Raw genomic sequence first — 21,702 nt, forward strand, 5'->3', positions numbered from 1 at the left:
TATATCAGAGTCTTGGACATGACAAAGATTAGCAATAACTCTGATTTCAGTGCACTAGTGGTGTTTGTGCAGTGGACCCCCATGGCATAATAATGCTATGAAATTATTGGTGTTGCTACTTTTTGACATGTCCAAGACTCTAATCACCAGCAATCCCCCACCTCCCACAATCCATTGTATAGAAAATAATCTAATTTGTGAACAAAAACCCCCACAAAAAGTTCATTACATTAACCCATAAAGACCCAGTGTTACTTTTGTGGTGGTTCCCAAAAGAATTTTTCTCTATATTCAACCTTTTTTAGGTGATTTATCACCATTGATTGTAATATTTTCCTCCTTATTTTGCGTTTTTTTTCAGTGTAAGTCATGTATTTTTCTGTATTTAATTGATTGATGATGCAGATATTCATAAAACCTCAGATTAAAGTTGAGGGTTATTATAACAGAAACAGAGAAAACTGAAGAAAATGTGACTTTTTCAGCAAAGATATCAAAAACTGAACGTAAAAACAAGTTTCTCCATCCTCTGTCAGTTATCAAACTCCATGGGTTTTACTGGTGAATCAATGTTGTAGAAGATGATGGTGTTTCCATGGTAACTATGGAGCCTCTTAACATCAAAATGGGTCATATCTGATGACCATGAAAAGATGACAAACTGCATTTTACACCAATTATTTACGTGTATTGATAGAATTAGTGGATCAACAGGTATTAAACGTTTTAGATCAGTAGATGATTTTTGTTTTCTTATAATCTGTTTTATTTATAAGGACTAAGTAGGATTATTTTGTTTTGTTGCATATTCGAAATAAACTAAACCAAACTAGATTTTGGTCGCTAGTGGCTGTTTGGGTCTTTATGGGTTAAACTAAAATTCAGAAAATTATTGTACTTTTGTTAGTTTTGAGCAGAGTTGAAGTGGTTTGAGACATTAATGGAGAAAAAAATATTGATGCATGATGATTTTATAACAGGTTTTGTGTCCATTTTTGACTCAAGGGTCCCCAGAGGTAGTAAATTAGAGGGATACACAATGGACAACTCTGTTTCCAGTAGAACAATGATGGTTTACTACTGAAGGGGTAAAGCGCTGTGATAGCTTACCTTGCAAACATAAGATACTGTATAAAATCAGAATTTGTTGTTCTTGTGAAGAACATGGGGTTGATTTAGACCTGTTCATGTTTGTGATCAACAACTGCGGCCAACTCTGTTCCTTTTTGATGTAGCACACTCGTAACTAGAATCAGAAACACTGGGTTGGTAGTACAAGTCGATTACAACCTTATTTTGTTTTGGTTTTATTGGGTTCTGTAATGATGCTTCATAGTACAGGCCCCTGATAACGTTATAGTGTTGTTATGTCCAACTTAGCTAAAGAAAATCTATTCTAACATCTGTGTCTTTCTGTGAAAAGGTATTTGTCATAAATATTAGCAACAGGAACAAGTGTCTTTTTGACACCAATACCAAGATTTTCTAATATGAATTAAAGATCATTTGAGGAAATAACTCTTGAACAAGGGTGTCAAACATGCAGCCAGCAGGCTAAAAAGAATGGATTTGCAAAGTTCAACAATTACACTGATGATATTAACACACAAGGTTGTCAAACTCATTTTAGTTCAGGGGTCACATACAGACAAAGATCTAAAGTAAAATAAAGAATGACAATTCTAAATCTTCTTCTTTGTTTAATGTAAAAAAAAAAAAAAAAAAATTACATTATGAAAATATTTACATTCACAAACTATCCTTTAACAATAAAATGTGAATAACCCGAACAAATATGAACAACCTGAAATATCTAAAGGGAGTTAAGTGCAATTTTTATCAATATTAGGCCTGATGCCAAATGTTTTGTGCATTTGTAGATCCACTGTGATTTGTAAGTTGTGTTAATAAGCAGAGACATAACATTTTTGAAATTGTTTGTATTTTAGTTTCAAACTCCAACATTTTAACAATATAATGCCTTTTACATAATGTTTTGTGCCTGTGTAGATCTGATGGATAATGTATACACAGAAATGATAAGTTGTGGCATAATTTTGTCAAAATTGCACTTATTTTCTTACAAAGTTTCAGGTTTTTCAGGGTATTCACATCTTTTTTTTTTTTTGTGAAAAGACAGTTTGTAAATGTAATAAGTTTCATAATGTAATGTTTTGGGGGGTTTTTGCACTATAACAAAGAGAAAAATTTGGAGTGGTCATTATTTATAGTTTATTTTGTTATTATTTTACTGGGCTAACCTGCTTGAGATCAAACTGGGCAGAATGTGGCCCCTGAACTGAAATGAATTTGACACCCTTGCCCTAGATTGACCTATCAAACCAGTCAAGAAATGTGGATGTTTATGCAGGATTAATTAGAATTTTGCAAATGTTTCCACAGGCAGAAGAGGATGATGGGTATGACCCCCAATGAAGCGGAGCTGATCGACGTGGAGAACCACTACCCCACCGACCGCATCCCAATGGAGATGAAGGAGAAATCTGTAGCCGAGAACCTGCTGGACAAGATGTCTGAGACACAGTCAGTGCATGTTTGTCTTTCGCTTTAAAAATATTGACAGTGAACATTAACATGTGCCTGTTAGGACGAGTTTTTGTTGACACTGGCAGTAGTATTGTCTGCCTTCTACAGAATCGCAATAGTAGGAGTTACAGCGTTTATGAGGTCCAACTCAAATGACTCACGTTTTAGCTCCTTTTATATCTGGTTGAATCTCCCTCTGTTGAATCTTCAGCGTAGACGTTGAGCTGCTGCTTTGGAAAATGTCAACCTCTGTGATTTAGAAGTCAAGTAAAAAGTACATAAACACTTTAGAAGAAGGGTCAACTACAAACCCCCAGGGAAGATTTTGTAAATAAAGAAGTCAGGTCTGTGTGCTGTGGTCAAATCACCTCAGTGACTGGAGTGTGTTTCCAATTGCAGTGACAGAACAACAGATGACAATTTGCTGCAGCTTTTATTTGAGCCTCAAACAGGTTTCAAGCAGCTGAGCTTGGGACTCATGGGTATTGTGCTATTTAAGGCAATTTTTCATAACAGGCTGAATAAAATGAGGTAGTTTAAGAAAGAAAGTTAAATATTGTGCAAGTAATCGTAGAGTCAAACCGTTCTGTAGATTTGCAGAGTGATCCTCACATTCTTAGACTTCAATAATAATAATCAGGCATTTGGGAATATGCTTGATTCCTCTCCCTCAACACATTACACTTTATTGATAATACTAGAAAGAAATGTTAAAAACTGTTCCTGAAATGTTCTACAATGATGGAAATGGTTCTTCTTGGTAGTTCTTCTCGCTTTAGCTCTTTTGAAAACGTTTCGTCTCTCACCCAAGAGACTTCTTCAGTTCTAATAACTGGTGGGGGAAACTGGACTTATAAACTTGGATGGAGATGGCGTTAAGATGTGGATTTATGGCAGAGTAAAGAACGAGACAACTGTAATCAGAGATGGAGAAGTCGCAACAGTGAATGGAAGAGGAAGGAAATGAGGAAGCAGAAAGGAAAAGATGGAGTCAGCAGTGCCACGTTGGCAGGAAGGATCTCCCCTGGCATTTTGCCAGCTCAAGAGAGGGGTGGGAATGGTGGAGGGGTTACCAAGAGGAAGGGGAGAGAGGGGGCCAGAGGGTTATCGATGCCGGGCGGCTTTAGCCCTAGACACCGTTAAAGAAAGAGAGAAAGTGAAAAGATCTGGGGGAAAGTTAATCTATCCTTGACCCTGTGGCCGTCTACAATGTGTTATCCTCTTCAAGAAGCAAGTCAGACAGAGCAGGAGAGGAGGCCAGGAAGAGGGCAGGAGACTGTCCAACTTCATCATGTCAGAAGAGAAAGGGAAGAAAGTGAACTGCAAGAAATGTGAGGAGATGCACAGTGCACAGACCGCACAACCTGTGAATCTAAACCTGCTGTCAATGGAGAGGACACAAAAAGCCCATTAAAGACGTGATAATGCAGCTCCGGACTCACTCCGTTACTATCACACAGTCGGATCTCTATCTCCGCTGCACAGACCATCTATTCATTTGAACTCCATTCATACCCCTCAACAATCATCTCTCTATTCCCTTCACTGCTGCAGCCTGCAACACTTGCACTCAGTCACCCCCCCCCCCCCACCACCACCACCACACACACCCCATCCATCACTTGGCCACAAAACAGCGACCCTGCCCCATATGTTTCCCATTGGCCACACTGTTGATATAAACAGGAAAACCAGAGCATTTGATTGGATTATGCAGGGAAATCCCAGGGAAACCCCTCCCACCCTTTATGTTCATAGCAAAACATGAGTATCCAATTTCCAGTCTTGCCTGCATGTTGCATCAGACAAAAACATGGTTAAATAGCCATTTCCGCTGTGCTGGATTGTTTCAGACTTCGGGTTGCTAGTTGTGCAGACGGATAGAAGACAGAGACAAAACTTTGAGTGATTTACTTCAGACAGAGTGGTTTAGCAGGACTTGTTTTGCAGGTTTTCTACAGTGCATGTTAACTTTTTAAAAACTCAGCAGCAAGCAAAGGTGCAGCTTTTAATGCATCTTTCATTTTTTTGATTTTTTTTTTGTTTTTTTTATTTTTTTTTTCTTCTTTTTTTTTGCAAATATTAGAATATGTTCAATAGCTTCTGCTCTGAACACAAAATCACTACAGTCAGCTTTGAGTCGGATCAGGGAAAGTATAGTCACTTCAGATTCCATCGGCCTAAAACACAGTTAGTTATCAGTCGAGCAAGAGAGAGGAAAAATGCTACCTAAAAGGAAGAGGTGAGTTTGGCTTTATGAGATGACTTTCTTCTGCTTCTCAAACATCTGTTTAAGTGACGTCACTAACATCTCTCTCTTCTTTCAGACCAACAATTGTCTTGGATGAGGAAAAATGGTGAGTTAATGTTTTAAATACAAGATTGCAATGCATGTCCAGATGATGTGTTTGTATAATTTAATGTAATCTCTGCATGCTTTTATCTAAGACTGGGTGTGGTCAGACCATAAGAATGTAGAAACTGGCTCAAGAGTGTTAGATTCTTGTTATCCTAAACTGACCTTGTCACGTATCTCTTTATATTTTATACAACTTTTTAATAATGTCACTACAAATTGCTGCGTGTACTAAACTTTTAATAGGACATTATTGACAGAGATTTCTCCATACACTCTAAAAATCTCCATTTCTTCATTAATCTGTTGCACATAAATTGTTAAACCCAGTCATGCATGGATTATATTCGTTATCCTTGTCTCCAGCGTTCTTCTGTTCCTCTGTGATTTAAGTTACAGTCAGTCTCTGAGCTCAGTACAACTGTGACAAGTGATGCACAGACTGTTGCTTTTGTTATTCGCACCTCCCCAGAGGCTCCTCCCTTTCTCCTCATTCACTGCCTCCTCCTCTTATTTCTCCTCATCAACTCCTCCTTTTTTCTTTTTGAGCTAGATCTTTTTTTTCTTTTCCCTCTCTACTGTCCCGTCTTTTGAACTCCTCCTCTCCCTCCGGACGTCTCAGATTCTCCACCTCCCTTTTCCCTCGACTGAATCTGTCATTTTCGTCCTCATCGTCCTCCCATATGTGGACGAGACATTTCATGCCAGACTCTTAGCAGAGACTATACCAATACACTGTTGGAGCAAATGTTTTAGAGATATTAAAACCATTTTAATTATTGAAAAGTGTTTGTTATTTGACATACATTTAATGAAGGTCTGTATGTATTTATTTACATTTGCACCAGGTTAAAATCAGGAAATGCCCAAAATATTTTTTCTTTCACTTCATTTTAAGTTGCACTTCTTCCCACCCCTTTGCAAGCATGTCTAAGATTGCCTTGATTGTTGATTTTTGTATTATTATTTGTTTTACTTGTTCACATATATGTTAAATTTCATTGTATGTTCATTGTATGTGTATGAATAAATCACTAAATCCAAATCAGATGAGCAAAAGATTCTGGCTAGAATTTTAAAGTTTGAAAACAGAGCTTATCATAGGTGCAGAGGCCTTTTTGTATCTAAAACCACTAACACTTTATGATATCTACCATTGAAGAAGCCCACTAGAGCATATATTTACATTTTTACATGCCATGTCTTTTTTTGGGAGAGTAGTTTACTTTACTATACATTAATACAAGCCTCATATGCTAAATTTAAATAATTTTTTTTTTTTGTAATAAATCCATATTGACTAAACAAATTCCTAAAAAGTACAGTAAACCACATAAAAAATGAAAAAAGTTTTTTTTACACATATTTTCCTGAATACAGAAATGTCATAGCTGTATTCCTATAAATTATAAATGGAAAAAAAAAAGGATGCACAAAATCCTTTCAAGCCACGTTGCTAGTTATTGTAGTAGTAGTAATAGTAGTGACACACAAGAAAATCACTGGATAGTTCATGCTCAAAATGTTATATATATTATATATTTCAACATAGGTAGTGCTAAGAACATCAGGGCAGATCTGTGAACTACATGCTGTCAGGATTCTACTGTTTTTTGTTGGGTGTGGTTTTTGTTTTTTGGATATCAGCAAACCCATTAGTGGAAGGAAACAGCACTCTGTGACATTTGAATGTTTGATATGTAAATGTAGCAACACCTGCAAAAGATAATTATTGCTCTATCTTATCTGGTTGCAATTCTACTAGTATGTAAAAATAGATCCCATGGGTAAAAATGAGTTATGTTTTACGATAAATAGGGGTTTTTCCCAATAATGCCAAAATAAAAGCCTATCTACTCCGGCTACTATTATTTTACACATTTTTCTGGCTTTTCCTGCAGCCAATCCATTTTCTCAGCGGTGGCCTTCTACATGAAGCACCTGGGAGTTAAGACCAGGGCTGTGGACAGTAAGAAGTCAAGAGGAGGCTTCTTCAGGATACCACTTGGAAAGGTAAACCACTGCAGTATAAGTCAACAGAACTGGTGTCCATAAAGTTTCTTTACAATTCAACAAATTTCTTAGAAAAGCAAATTGATAGACTGTAGAAATTATTACATAACGAAAAGGGGATATTGAAGTTTTTTTTTTTTTTTTTTTTTGCTGGATTTAATACACCTCTATACTGGGGTGCCGTAAAGGGGGATAAACGTGACAAATTCATGGGTCCAAGCATTTCTGGTGGGCCCATAGAGCGGTGGAGGGGTTCCAGTAGATACAGGTAAGAAGTTGTGAAAATTTCATGAAAGGTCCACAGTATAATAGAGGCATAGAAGCCGGGAGTTGGACGTTGAAAGCATGTTAAAGGTCCCGTATTATGCTATTTTTCAGTCACGTCATATAGGTCTCAGAAGCCCAAAAACATAGTATTTAAGTTTGTTCGCCCCAAAATCATCCTTTGTTCGGAGTTTCAGCGGTCGAAAAAGTCACTCTCACCAGCCCTCCTCAAAACAGGCTGTTTCTGGGCCTGCTTCCGGGTATGCAAATGAATGCATCTGTCCACGCCCACTCCCCCTCCCCTCTCTGGGAGAGGACGCGGCTTCTGCTAGCGGTACTACGCGCTAATGTTGACTGAAGCCATGGCTCTCTCGTCTACAATACACATGTCTCAGACAGAACGTCTTTCCAAACACTGGCTTTCTTTGCCTTGAGGCGTGATTGAGCCCCGACGGAAAACGGTGGTGTTGTGTCGGGTTCGTGGACCTGACACGGAAAGACGCCTGCTGCCACTAATGCAGGCAGCTGCTAACAAGCTTGAGGCTAACTATACTGATGCCAACCACAAAAGGCCCGTGTTCAAAGGAGTTCTGTTGAATGTCTCTGGATATTATCAGCTCTTGCATGTTAACGGGGACGCAAACGTTAGCAGCAGTAACCGAGCTATGTTAGCTGCCATGCTACCCTTAAATGTACACATCAACACCCACCAGCTTATCCGTAATGTAGGGTTATGCAGTAAAGATACAAACAAATGATCAGAACTTACATCTCCCACACTTGTACTTGGGTCACGAAGCGTTGGTACTGCGTCCTTCTTGATTCGGAGTCTTTGTGCTAAGCCGGAGCTGTATGGGCCCATGTTCGAAAAACACTCGTCCGTGAAATGCCGGGCACACACATACAAGCGTTTGGGAATGTTGTTTGGTACATGACCATCACAGATAGAATCCAGACACTTTTTACGGAGAGGCTCGGAAGTGGGGAGCAAAAATAAACTATGGTGTTGGTGTGTGCAGCCAACAACACCACAACTTGCGTGTCTCGCCTTCGCCATGTTTGTTGTCCAAGAGGTACTATGCCAGGGCGGGGCTCGCTTTGCCAGAGTGGGGGCACAGTCAGGGGGAGGAGTTAAATCCGCTTATGTCGTCATAAACGGAGCCAACTCAAACTCGCTCGTTTGAGCAGGCATTTTCACAAACTGTGGTGTAGCAAGGCAGGGAGGAAACAGACAGTTTTCAAATTCCAACCTCATAATGAGGCTACTGCAACACACACTACTATAAGAAAACTGTCACAAAGTGAGATTTGCATAATACGGGACCTTTAAGTTTCACTTTCAGTTCACACCAGTATTAGGTACGTTAGTAATGGACTGCACTCCCACATATACAGGGTGGGGAAGCAAAATTTACAATATTTTGAGGCAGGGATTGAAAGACAGTGTATGACCAATTAGTTTATTGAAAGTCATGAGAATTTATTTGCCACAAGAAAATTTACATAATAGAAAATGTTTTTATTCTATGTGTCCTCCTTTCTCAATAACTGCCTTCACACGCTTCCTGAAACTTGCGCAAGTGTTCCTCAAATATTCGGGTGACAACTTCTCCCATTCTTCTTTAATAGTATCTTCCAGACTTTCTCGTAATAGTTTTGCTCATAGTCATTCTCTTCTTTCCATTATAAACAGTCTTTATGGACACTCCAACTATTTTTGAAATCTCCTTTGGTGTGACGAGTGCATTCAGCAAATCACACACTCTTTGACGTTTGCTTTCCTGATTACTCATATGGGCAAAAGTTTCTGAAAAGGTATGGATAATAGTGTTAGGTATGATTATGACATCAATATATGTTTGGTTTCAAAACAATTGACGTAGTGCCTGCTGAGAAAAAACAACTAAATGTTCATTGTAAATGTTGCTTCCCCACCCTGTATAACTTCTGCCTCTACCCCTCGTACATATGCCCCCCCAAGGTCCGACAAATTAATAAGATACTGAATTTTATAAAAAGCCCACAACGTTTAGCTTTCATGGGACCCACAATTGCTAGCAGCACCCCAGCCTCTATATGGACACCATTAGATGCACAAAGGACATCAAGATGGAAGATGTTCTTGGTCGCCCACTCCTCCCTTTATCCAACACTGTCTCTGTCTCCACAAGTTTCATGTGCCATACACAAAATGACAGACTTAACAGTGGATGTCTCCCATAATTAATCGTGTTGTTTCACTGAGTCTGCGTATCCGATTTTGTGTCAATAAACCACAATACACATTGTGCCTTTTCTTGAGGAGTTTATTTAACAGAACCTATTTCATCAACAGGTACCTGAAATACACAAATGCATTGTGATAAAAACTATGACAACCATTGATTACATAGAACAAATCTGATTAACATATCTCATCAGTTGCTTTTGTAATAAGAGAGACTTTATGGACACCCTGTATATCCTGAAGGCAGCTTAACAGGTGTATAAATGTGCTGCACAGGGACAGCATTTGTGTTTCTGCAGCATTTATGGGTCATGTTGTTCTTATACCAATGTTATCTCTCCAGGCAAAGAAGGATGACACCTCAAAGAGCAGGACCAGACCGTTCCCTAGTATACCCAGCTGGATTGGTGGAAACAGTATGTACCTGTCTTTATATCTATACAGTCACCTCTTATGAGCCCACACACAATCTAACTTTTTCTAGTATTTTATTTCCTTAGCCTTTCCAAATCTGATACAAAATGTGCACAATATTAAATATGTATTGAAGTTATATAGAATATTATATGAGAACATCTTGTCCTGCCCTTCTTTCCTGTTACAGCTGAAGGCAAACCTAAACTGGACGTTGAAGGTACTAGTCGCCCAGAGTCGCCCTCCGTCTTTATGTGTAGAATGACCCTGTAACTACTAATCAAACCATAAGCATGTCTGCATGTCCCCAATCATGATGGGAATGATGCGGGTGGGCTGTTGGTTAGTCGATGCTGTGTTGTAATGGGGTTGGTTTGAAGGTTTAGTGACACCCTCTCATGTTACACATCTGTCAGATACAGACGAACACTGTGACCAAACTAACCCGCTCGTTTACAACAGCACCTCTGATTGCACGATACTTATACTGTGTGTTTGCCCCTTGTGTCCTCTGTGTTTTTCACTGATTAAAGTGCTGATGTTCTTTCTGCATCTGCTGTTAAACGTATTAAATCATCTCCTGTCGTGCTCCTCCCTCCTCTGTAGCGGAAAAGGAGAAAGTGAATCAGGAGCGTAAGGGTCCGACTCCCGGCAGAGGCTCCTTGACCGAACCTGCAGCCGCTTCCATCCCCAGCAGGAAGTCTGTCTCCAGTAGTCCTGTCATTCAGGGTCCGGGGCTGGAGGTCAGCGATGCCTCGGGCAACAACAGCAGCATGGTCAACAGTCCAGAGTCTCTGCACACTGATGGTAAGCCTGGACTCAAACTACAGACTCTGAATATAGTCTAAACTACACCAGGGGACTAGTTATAGACAACCACTGTAGCATTATTTTAGTTTACCCGTTAACCCCTGAGCTGCTGTGAATTAGCATCTGTTTCAGTGTCACAAAAGCTGCTGTGAGTAGGGGCTTATGTTCCTTTTCTTCAGTGGTTTTGCTTTACTGTGTGTTTTAGGTCAAAACAGGGTCCAATAAGAGAAATAGATGAGAGAAATTGAATTTTTGAAGGTTTTTACTAAATGAGGCACTCAGAATGTACATCAATAAGAGATTAAGGATGTTCAACATGAACTGTGAACTGAAACACACTGAACAACAAGTATTTGAATTTTAGTCCAGTAGTTTTTGTTTTGGGGCTCTTTTTTTCTCAATCAGTCCAGCTGCTTTTGTGGCACCTGGTTCAACTCCATAAAGCAGTTACATAGTCAAAACTCAGTAAAAACACAGTAAATAAATAGTAAAATAAATAAATAAAGGAAAATCACAACGACACTGCAAACAACAATAAAAACAAAAAATGATGAGGAAAATGTCTATCATTTTCATCTATTTTTATAGCAAGTCGGTCTCACTCACTGCTCTGTGTTTTGCCCCCCATTACACAAGCAGTGGGGGCTGCACTGAGCATGTTCAGATGTCTATGGAAAGAACAAGGTCTATTCTATCAGCTCGTTTTGAAATTTTTCCTTTTGAGGTAACGGTACAATTTTTAGGAATATTTTAAAAAAAAGTATATACATTCAGAATACTCACCACAGACATGTCAGGGGTTAAAGGGTTAATAAATAAAGCAATAAAAACTAGTCAAAGAAAAATTGTAATAGAAAAAGGTGCATGACACTCTCTCTACGACAGCCCACCAAAGGGTCCGATCCAGCCCACGGGATGAATTTGCAAAGTGAAAAAATTACATGGAAGATATTAACAGCCAGGGGTGGTTTTAGTTCAGGGGCCACATACAGACCAATATGATCAAATAATAACGCATTAACCTGTAAATAATGACTGAATTTTGTCCTTGGTTTAATGTGACAAAAATAACACTACATTATGCCTTTAAATAATGACAACTCCAAGTTTTTTGTTTGTTTTAGTGCAAAAAATTATGAAAATATTTACATTTACAAACTTTCCTTTAACAAGAAAATGTGAATAACCTGAACAAATATAAAGAAAATTAAGTGTAATTTCAAAAATATTCTGCCTGTTACTAAATGTTTTGTGCCTTTGTAGATCTGATCCATAATGCACATGTATAAATGATAAGTTAAGGCATAATATTGTTAAAATTGCACTTACTTTTCTTAACAAATTTGATTTTTTTCAGGTTATTCGCAACTTTTTTTGCCTGGATAGTTTGTAAACATAAATATTTTCATAATTTAATGTTTTGGGGGGTTTTTTTGCACTAAAACACAAAGGAAGTTGTCATTATTTATAGGTTGTTATACTATTGTTGTACTTGTCTGACCCACTGGAGATCAAATTGAGCTGAATGTGGCCCCTGAAAGAATATGAGTTTGACATCCCTGCTTTATTGTGTCTTTTATTGTTTTCATGAAAGACCCCTAATGGCAGAAATGATACAAAATGAGATATTCTGGCCACACAAATAATATGCACTTCAGGATAGTTAACAATCCTTAGATATTTAGTATCTTTGATATATCGACAGTTGTTAAAAAAAAAGAGAGAGAGAGAGAAAATATTTCATTTGTTTGTGTTTTAGAGATATGAGCTATTTATTTAACTAATGCTCCATTATTTCTTCATAGATGCTACAACATGAGAAGCATTTTCCGTTTTCCCTGTGTTACAAATGCACAACTGTATAAATGACTTTACACAAAACAGTTTCATTTGTTCACTCACTTATTATTTATTTTTTCCAGGTCTCTCAAGCAAACACTTAGAGCCTCCCATCCTGCCAGACGGGGCTGAGATGTCACCCGTCGGACAGGGTGGTGGTCTGACCATAGGGGAGACCCTCTCACCGAGCGACACCCCCACAGAGGAGAATCTGGAGAAAGACAGGTGAGGACAGAAGAGGCGAGCAGCGAGCTCATCTTATAAGTGCAGACTCAATAAGAGAGAACAAGCAGTTAGAGGATTAGGGAGGCAGAGATTACAATCAGATTATACTTAGACTGTGTTCTGTATAAAGACTGTTATAAATCCAGTGTCCCACGTCAGTTTGAGGGCTCATGAAAGCGTGCGGTGTTCAGGTTGAGGGAGCGTGGTAAGACTCCCTCAGCGGTCTGTCCCTGCTGTGTGCAAGCTTTTGTCATGCTGCCCGTTTGCTCGCTAGCTAACAGAACCTGGAGTTTTGTGAAGGATCCTGACCAGGTGAACTCGGAATCCAGTTTTCCCTTCCAACCCCCTGCCTTCCCTCCCACTCCTGCATCTCTCTCTCTCTCCTTTTTTTTTTTTTAAAACATCTTTTCTCTCTTTCCTGCTCACAACAGCATGCATCTTTTCTGGACATCAGTGTTCCATTCATGGTCTTTTGTGTGTCTATGTGCATTTCCTGATGTTTACAGAAAAGCTTGTGTGCAGTTCTTGTTGCAAATAGGTGTCATCTGTGCAAATTCTGGCTCTTGTTTTTTATGGATTCAGGTAAATGTTGGTTATTACACTGCTTACATCTGCTAGTCTAAGGGATTTGCATAGTTGTTGTTGTTATATGGCAATGATTATTGATGAGCTTCTGCAGATGTTTAACTTGGGGATTTTATGTTGAATGTACACATGTTGTAGATATGTTTTCCATAAGCTTTGTCAAAAACATCCAACATGGTCTACTGTTAAAATTTAAGAAAGTTTAGCTATTGAGAAATTCTAAGGTGTGTTTTCGCTGCACGTCCTGTGTGCTTTTGAAGGTGTCTACGTCTTGTCGTGCCCAGGGTCAGTCCCTCGTCCTGCCTGTCCTCATTGTGTGCAGTTCCATGTTGAACCAGGAGCTTTAGCATGCTACACTGACAGTGGTTATAAACCTTTTAGCTTTATCATAAATTATTTAGCTTTTCAACTTTGACTGTGCATCTGCATGTTGTGGTTATCATAGCGTACGATAGTTGTGTAACAGTGTGGTGTCCCGTGTTTTTACAGACGGAAGACAAGGTGGGTGTCCTCGCCTTGACAGAGTCATGGACATGCTGCAGGCCTTATACTAAACACTCACACACATTCAACACCACACCCATACTGATTCATAACACAACTACTGGCTAAGTATTTTAACCTGTTTGGATTAGCCTAACTGTTGGGAAGCGTTGGATTGTTTTAGTGGATGTTTGCTCATTGTGTTAAATTAGAGGATTACTGGGAAAAAAATACATGAGAGCTAAATAAATGAAAACTCCTGATATAGACACTATGCAGAAGCAGTGCATGGCTTTTGGTGATTGGTTCCTAAAACCTGATGCTAAGTCTCTGTACTGAGTCCTGGTATTGAAGTGCGTTCAGTTTACGGACCGTACTCTTTGTATTTCATCACATATGTACTGTATGTGCATAAATATGCATGCATGTATTTCATGCATATTTACTTACCCAAATCACTCATTTTCTCTTTTAATTAATGCTATTTTTTCTTTTCTTGTGTAAATCTTTCTTGATACACCATAACTAATTTTTCCTTCTCCAAACCTCAATTAACACTAATGTCTGTCTACACTGACTTTGACTTTCATACTTCTTTTTACTTTTTTTTCAATTTCTCCCTCTTTTTAATGGCTATCCCTTTATCACTTTGTTTTTGGCATTTCCTTTTTCCCATCTCATCACCTTTCCTTCTACAAACCTGTCTTTTCTGCTCTTTTCCTTCATTCTGTGAACCTCCTCCCCCCTCCCCCTTTTTACCCATCTTTCCCTCCCCACATTAGGAAAGTGGCGCGGAGTGAGAGTGCTCGCGTGGACCGGCACTCCTCTCGGCGCCGTGGCTCTTCCAGAGCCAAACAGTCTCGCTCCCGTAGCGACGTGGACCTCCAACCACCTTCTACCACATCATCATCATCACCTGCCCCGCTCAGCCCCCAGCACCTAGCTCCGTAAGATGGGCATTCCTTCCCATAAACCCCTCACACAGAGGCTCACAGCAGGGACAGACAGGCTGTAGTAACACCGACAAATATTGGATTAAAAAAAAGAAACACTGCGGCAGATGACAGTAGTTTGACAGATACAGCATCATATACTCAGAGGTGGGAATTATCTCTTTCGAGTTATCTGTAGAAGAATATTTATGCTCTCTGCAACTTTTTAGTCTAATTCCAATATTTTAACATAAGTATTTGTACATTCTTCCTCCAGCATTTTCTAAACAGACAAGTACTTTCAATCAACCTTTAGTTTTAGGGCATATAAGGGGAATTATTGGTTAATTTTATGTTGCATTAAGGCAACATAAAGACTTATTTCATGCAAAATGGATGGAACAGTAATATATAGAGAAAGGATTATTCTTGGTGTATCTATCAGTGCATATGACACGCAACAAACATGAAATGAAAATGAGACTAGGTAGAAATGACGTATCAAGAAAAGATGACGTCAAAGATGTAAGATGAAAAAAGATCTATTAAGTCAAAAATTATCTAATAGAAAATTATGTAAAAGGCATAACAAGATGAAAGCAATGTAAAAGATGTAATTAAATGAAAATGACGAAAGATTCAACAAGATGAAAACAAAGATCATTTTGTGGTAATTTCTGCTGAAATTTTTACTCACTGACTTTTGCAGCATTAAATCAAAATATGGCCATGAACCAAATTCTAATTCAAAAAGACAAAACCAACTTAGTAAATATAATGAAGATGAAAAACTAAGTAAAAGACGAAATGAGATGGAAAAACAAGGTAAAAGCTGAAAAGACACATAAACAATGTTAATTTCTTACTTTTCTGCAGAGTTAATTTCAGAGCCTGAATTCATTCTTTTTTTTTTTTTTTTTTTTTTTTTATACAGAAGTACCCTTAGGTCAATGACAATATTGAATAACTCGGATCGTTTTTAATTTCAGGGAAACTTACACAAGGGCTCTTATTTAATTATTTGTTAAAAGAAATAAAGGTTAATGTGTTTTAACGGAGGTCAGATTCAAAGGGAACGTGTCTGCAGTCTTTTGCAGAGACATACTAAACATATCAATCTGCCCGACAGCTTTACTGACTTACTATTGACCGTAAGACAGATCTTTTCTCTCAGTTAATCTGTGTTGTGAATGACAGGGAGTAAGTAAAAGTCAAACATCACTCCACTTTTCACTGAGAGGTCAGACACTCTCTCAGCTCTTTAAGTAGGGATCATTATTGAGTTACATCAGTATTGACCTTAGGGGATACATTAAGTGCCAGCCCTTTATTAAGTGTTAGTTGACTTGCTGTTTGTCAGCAGTGAATCCTGTAAATAATGAAAGATGTGCTTTGTCAGGAGTCAGAGGGGAACCTTTCAAGAGGATTAGTCCTAAGGAAGGCAACTGAAGTCAACAGCTTTCAGAGAAGTCACTATATTTCAACTGATGTATTTTCCTGTGTAATGAGATGGTTCATTCACCCAGCTGTAAGCATACGTTTCTGCTGTCATTTTATTCTGTCCTTTATTGCCCCGCCCCCCAAAGGGGAGGAAAGGGGCATTGTTTTTGGTTCAGTTTGTTTCTTTGTTTGCAAAACTATTTGTTGAATTCATACCTGATTTAGTTTATAGATTGCCAGTGACCCAGAATAGATCTGATTCCATTTTGGGAAAAGTAGGTCAAAGTTACAATTTTTTTATGAATTTTTAAAATCTTTTTTTCCCCATTTTCTTATAATGGGCGAAATTTCACATGTCTGTGGCAGCAAAACTATTGGTTGAATTCATACCAAATTGAGTTTATAGTTTGCCAGTGATGCAGAATAGATGTGATTACATTTTGGGATAAGTAGGTCACAGTTCAAATTTTTTATGGATTTTTAAAATCTTTTTTCTTCTCCCATTTACTTATAATGGGCGAAATTTCAAATGTCTATAAAAACATAAATTTTGTTTCAATTTACTTCAGACTTGGCACATATATAGAGGCAATTGATATGCTGACATCAGCACACGCATAGATATAATGACGTCAGCTGGATTGATGCCACAATAAGTTACAATATGTGCGAGGGGCAGGGTTTGTTGTGCCTGGCACCACTTGTTTTTTATGGAAAGACTTTATACTTGGAAAAGCCTTAAGATGATGTTAAATAACCTAAACCATTAAAACTTCAGTAGGCAGAATATTTTGGTGACATTGGGCATAAATTTCATGATATCTTTTCAGTTTATGACAACTCAAGAGGTTTGAAAACCACCTCCTCCTGACTTGTTTTAAAGCGTCTAGAGTCTTTTCAAAGGGGCGGGGTCTAAGAACGTAATGACCAATCACTGTCAATATGTATCTCTATTGCACAACCTCTGCAACTCACTGGAAAAGCAGGATGAATCATTTATCTTTATACTGAGTCTGTTTTGAGGGCTAGAGAGGAGAAAGCTACTGGAGGAAAATTCTGGTGTTTCTTCCTTTGACCTCTTCGTACTGTAGCTTTAAATTTTCAAAGCCAGTTATAGCAATTCACCTGGTTAATTAGAAAAACAAAGCTTGCAGGTACAAGACAGTAAAGTTGATCTTCCAGAATCTCTGGCTATTTAACAAGCATCTATTCTTAGGGTGTCTGTAAAATGTCTAAAATACAGTTATTTTGAACTTGAGGCCTTAAAAAGTTAAAAAGGTGGTGTGGTATTTTGACAAGTCCTACATTTTGAATGGATTTTGTGGAAATCAGGATATAAAGGCAATAAAGTGCACACTAGAAAAAAAACAACTTTGAAGTCACTGAATAAAGCCTCCAGCAAATGTCATCCATTGCCATTATTGGTACGTATTCACATCAGGAACATTATCAAAGCTCAGCTCCAGTGCGACAGGACCTGAAATAACTTTGAAATTACTATAATTTTCCTAAAATGTCTGAAATGTAATTTGGTAAAACCTGCAGAAACCCTGATTCTGTTAAAGTAGCCCTTGTGTCCATGCAGAGTGCGATGGATTTATTTGAAGTGAGGTTGTGCGAGGTACTTGTCAGTGTTATGTTCAGTGGATTGCAATCAACATGGCTACATTTTGGAGGAGCAGACAGGAGTAATGGTATGGCTGCTTTTGAGCAAACAATTGCTCAAAAGGTACAACAACAGTCATTCATGTCCAACAGTGTCCACCAGTTCACCAGAGCCTCCTGGAAAACGTTTAGACTCAGTTGTAACAGCCAATCTAAATGAGTCTGTCGTACGCTTCCTTTGCTCTCCAGTCCTGAGGGAATGGTCACAGTTCCAGATGGGCCCGGACCCTCCCCCACCGGTCCCCCCCCACAGGTGGAGGAGATGGAGCCACGCCTCCTGGAGTTTGAGCAGGACCCGCCCAACTGGAGGGAGCTGGCCTCCCCTGACGCCCTCTCCAGCCTCAGTAAGAAGCAAATCAAGAGGCAGGAGGTCATTAACGGTGAGGAATGGAGATGATGAGATGAATAAACAGTCCGCTTTTAAATATCTTTACTTACCCTTAGTCTGTCCCCATTTTCTCTCAGAGTTGTTTGCGACAGAGCATGCTCATGTGCGGATGCTAAGCGTCCTTCAGATGGTCTTCTCCAAGCCTTTGGAGAGAGAGGAGCTGCTGACCTCCACTGAACTTGCTACCATCTTCCCCAACCTGGATGAGATCATTGAAATGCACTGTTAGTGTTTTTATCTTCAGTCAGACACAGTATCTGAGGAGCTGGTGTTTCTTTTCCTGTGACAAAGACCATTATGAATCAGAATACAACCCTGGGAAAATATGACTTATTCACTGTCGATAGTTGGTGCTTGTTGTGTACTAGTGTATATTCTGTTTTATTTACTACTGGTGCCTGTATCTGTAGAGTTAAGAATGATCCATAATTTAAGATGCCAGAACAATTTCTGCTCATACAAATGATGATTTTGATACCTACTGATATTAGGTATTCATTAGGGCTGCACAATACTGGCAAAATTTGCGATATGGGTGTACAGCATTGCGACAGCGATAATATTGCGATATTTCTTGTTCACCTACAGAAATACCAATTTCATCTACTAAGAAAAATGTTCCTTAACAATGTTAAAATGAGCCAAATGTTTGAATTCTGAGTCATTTATAATTTAAGCCAATTACTGTACTACTACAATCAATTACACAATTCTGTCGAAGAACCTGGTGATGCTGCTACCATAGACCTTCAGACACAAACATCATCAAATATTTTGTCATTTTATTCACATATAACAATGTGTGAATTACATGGATGGATTTCATAATAACAGAAGTGCCAGAGTGCCACGTTGTAAGAGTTTAACAAAACTCTATTCCATTGCTTGCCTGGTTTGGTAACTACTGTATTTAAATATAAGTGTTAAGGCCTTGCTCAAAGTTGTGCTCTGAAAATATTCACATCTTTTCAACATGAACAACATGTAAAGTTGCATTCAACCCACAGCAGCAGCATGACTCCAGTTTTTTTGCCAGAAAAACTACTATGTTAGAGTGATAGAGAAAACCAGTCTGGTACCCCATGGTGTGTAAAACAGAAAGTTAATGAAAAAAAAAAAAGAAAATAAATTATTGCATGTCTTGCGATATGAATAATGCACACTCCGTTATCGCAATAATGATATTTTGACTATCTATTGTGTAGCCCCAGTATTCATTTAATCTCATTTGGTCTTAGTTCTTATCAGTTGCTACTATGATCATTGTTTTACTGTAGAAGAAGATGCTGGCTGTGTTTTCAAAATCTAACTATATGTTATTTGTCTCTGGATCTGAATCTAGATTGTTTCTATGAGAATCTGAAGAAACTGCGTTTGGAAGATGGCTACATAGTCAAATCCATCAGCACCACAGTGCTCAACAGGGTGAGTAAACATTGTCTTAATCTTGTGTTTTATTTTGTATTCTCACAGTATCCACTATTTAACCCCATCCAGCAGTGTTTAGGTAAACCCCAGGTGATATTTGCTGTCAGTACCAATCAACAAATTTTGGCTTTTTAATATTTTTGCTAGAAATAAAACATGATGATATTGACTATGACAGCATATTATTACCTCAGATCCCAGTTGTCGCTCTCTGCAATCTCCTTATTTCTAAACTCATATATATATATTTTTTTTTACCTCTGGTGAGCTGAAATCACTGTGAGACTTGACTAATTCTGTGTGTTGCAGTTTGGTGGCACGGAGGGGGAGTGGTTTCAGAAACTGACAGCTCGGTTCTGCAGTCACCAGTCGTGGGCCTTGGACCAAATTAAGAGCAGGCAGAGGAAAGAACCACGCTTTAACTCCTTCATACTGGTATTATACACTCATACTTGAACACCTAAATGTGCCTGGAAATAAAACACACATATGAATGAATTCTCAGTTTTATAAAAGTACACTTATTCAGACAATGTGTATGTTTGTGTTACTGTCAGGAGGCAGAGAGTAAACCCCAATGCCGTAGGCTGCAACTTAAGGACATCATTCCCATAGAGATGCAGAGACTGACCAAATACCCGCTGCTGCTGGAGAACATTGCCAAAAACACAGGTGTGTATGTATCTAACACACTTTGATTGCAACACTACCAGTATATATAACATACATTTAATGTATAAAAACTACAGTGTGTCCTTGACATTTGTGGAAAACTAAGGTGCACAGATGGGGTGTTTTGGTTTCCTCCCACAAGAAAATATTCAGTTTTTAATTAAAAAAACTAAATTCCCTTTCATTTTGACCATTATTATTTATTCATATGTGTACAAAAATTCAGAAAAGCTAGCAAGATGGTAAATAAGCATTCCTCAAGAAGTGTAGAAATAAAACTTGCAGAGAAATTCAACTGCACAACCGTTAGATTTGGGGAAAGGCATTTAGTCAGTTTTGATGGAGCCGAACACTGAATTATAGAAGACCCTGACAGCTTGAAGTTAAAAAAAATATCACATGCCATGTTTGTGCAGTTGTTAGTTCAGAAAGAAAAAAAAAATCTTATGCACTAGTAGACCTGTAATGCAGTATAGCATGTTTTTGTACATTTTGCGAGCTACTATCAAATCTTGTAAATTATGAAAGACATATGAAATGCATATTTTGTATTCATTCTGGAGACACAGAGCAGTACTGTATTTTCACATCCAAGCACGGATGATATTTTAACCGTTTGTACTAATGCACAAGAGAACAGAGAATAAATGCAGTCTGTTTCCACAACGAACTTAAACACTGCAGCCAAACATTTGATCAATCCATTACTGTCTGTCACAGGTTCTTGTGTACAGTCATGATTTATGGCGTTTGTTTGTGCTCTGGTGTAAAAGCTGTATTTTCCTCAACTGTGTGTTTTCTTTCTCTCCACAGAGGACCTGACAGAGAAGGAGAGGATTCAGCAGAGCGCAGAATGCTGCAGAAGGATCCTCAACCATGTCAATGAGGAGGTCAAAGTGATGGAGAACCTATTGGTGAGAAACACACAACCCATCACTCAACACACTGTTGTGCAGTGATTGAGCACCAATTGAATGTAGTGAATTAATTTTGAGACCTCTGAAGGTCTCTGGTTGTTAGACCGCTTTTATTCCAGAGTCATTCTGTCTGTCCTCTGTCTGAACCCTTAATCTCTGTCTCTGTTCCCAGACTTTGAAGGAATACCAGCGCAAACTGGACACGTCAGGGCTCAAACCCAGTAATGAGCTTTATACTGAATATAAGGTAAAGTTCTCCCAGACGTTTGTTTGCTCTCACTGTTGTATGTACAGATTGCTTGTACATTTTTGCTCTGAAATATAAGGTCTCTCACTATTCTCCCTTTTGTTTTCACCAGAACATAGACCTGACCCAGAAGAAGATGCTTTTTGAAGGCCCTCTGACTTGGAGAGTTACAAAGGAAAAGGCTATTGGTAATGACATACAAGACATTTTAAATCACAAAAAGACATTTTTTGGCAGATTTTCTTTTACA

At 38.5% G+C, this 21,702-nt stretch overlaps 1 protein-coding gene across 6 annotated transcripts in view; it reads left to right on the forward strand.

Moving 5' to 3' along the window:
- The window catches only part of arhgef1 (Rho guanine nucleotide exchange factor (GEF) 1), a 71,532-nt gene that overhangs the window by 37,347 nt on the left and 12,483 nt on the right, over window positions 1-21,702 (forward strand). For 2 of the 6 annotated variants that reach the window (XM_030157239.1, XM_030157235.1), the window contains 17 exons: window positions 2,404-2,544; window positions 4,875-4,904; window positions 6,805-6,916; window positions 9,751-9,823; window positions 10,012-10,041; window positions 10,428-10,628; window positions 12,554-12,695; window positions 13,770-13,781; window positions 14,546-14,710; window positions 17,990-18,180; window positions 18,266-18,412; window positions 19,531-19,613; window positions 19,926-20,051; window positions 20,174-20,288; window positions 21,102-21,202; window positions 21,378-21,452; window positions 21,565-21,640. In XM_030157239.1, the coding sequence (XP_030013099.1) occupies window positions 2,404-2,544; window positions 4,875-4,904; window positions 6,805-6,916; window positions 9,751-9,823; window positions 10,012-10,041; window positions 10,428-10,628; window positions 12,554-12,695; window positions 13,770-13,781; window positions 14,546-14,710; window positions 17,990-18,180; window positions 18,266-18,412; window positions 19,531-19,613; window positions 19,926-20,051; window positions 20,174-20,288; window positions 21,102-21,202; window positions 21,378-21,452; window positions 21,565-21,640 (1,820 nt within the window). Of the gene's footprint in view, window positions 1-2,403; window positions 2,545-4,370; window positions 4,790-4,874; window positions 4,905-6,804; window positions 6,917-9,750; window positions 9,824-10,011; window positions 10,042-10,427; window positions 10,629-12,553; window positions 12,696-13,769; window positions 13,782-14,545; window positions 14,711-17,989; window positions 18,181-18,265; window positions 18,413-19,530; window positions 19,614-19,925; window positions 20,052-20,173; window positions 20,289-21,101; window positions 21,203-21,377; window positions 21,453-21,564; window positions 21,641-21,702 lie in introns of those variants that run through there. The other 4 variants (XM_030157240.1, XM_030157236.1, XM_030157237.1 and 1 more) reach the window with 4 other exon arrangements.

Source organism: Sphaeramia orbicularis, chromosome 16 (assembly GCF_902148855.1).
Source record: "Sphaeramia orbicularis chromosome 16, fSphaOr1.1, whole genome shotgun sequence".
NCBI lineage: Eukaryota > Metazoa > Chordata > Actinopteri > Kurtiformes > Apogonidae > Sphaeramia > Sphaeramia orbicularis.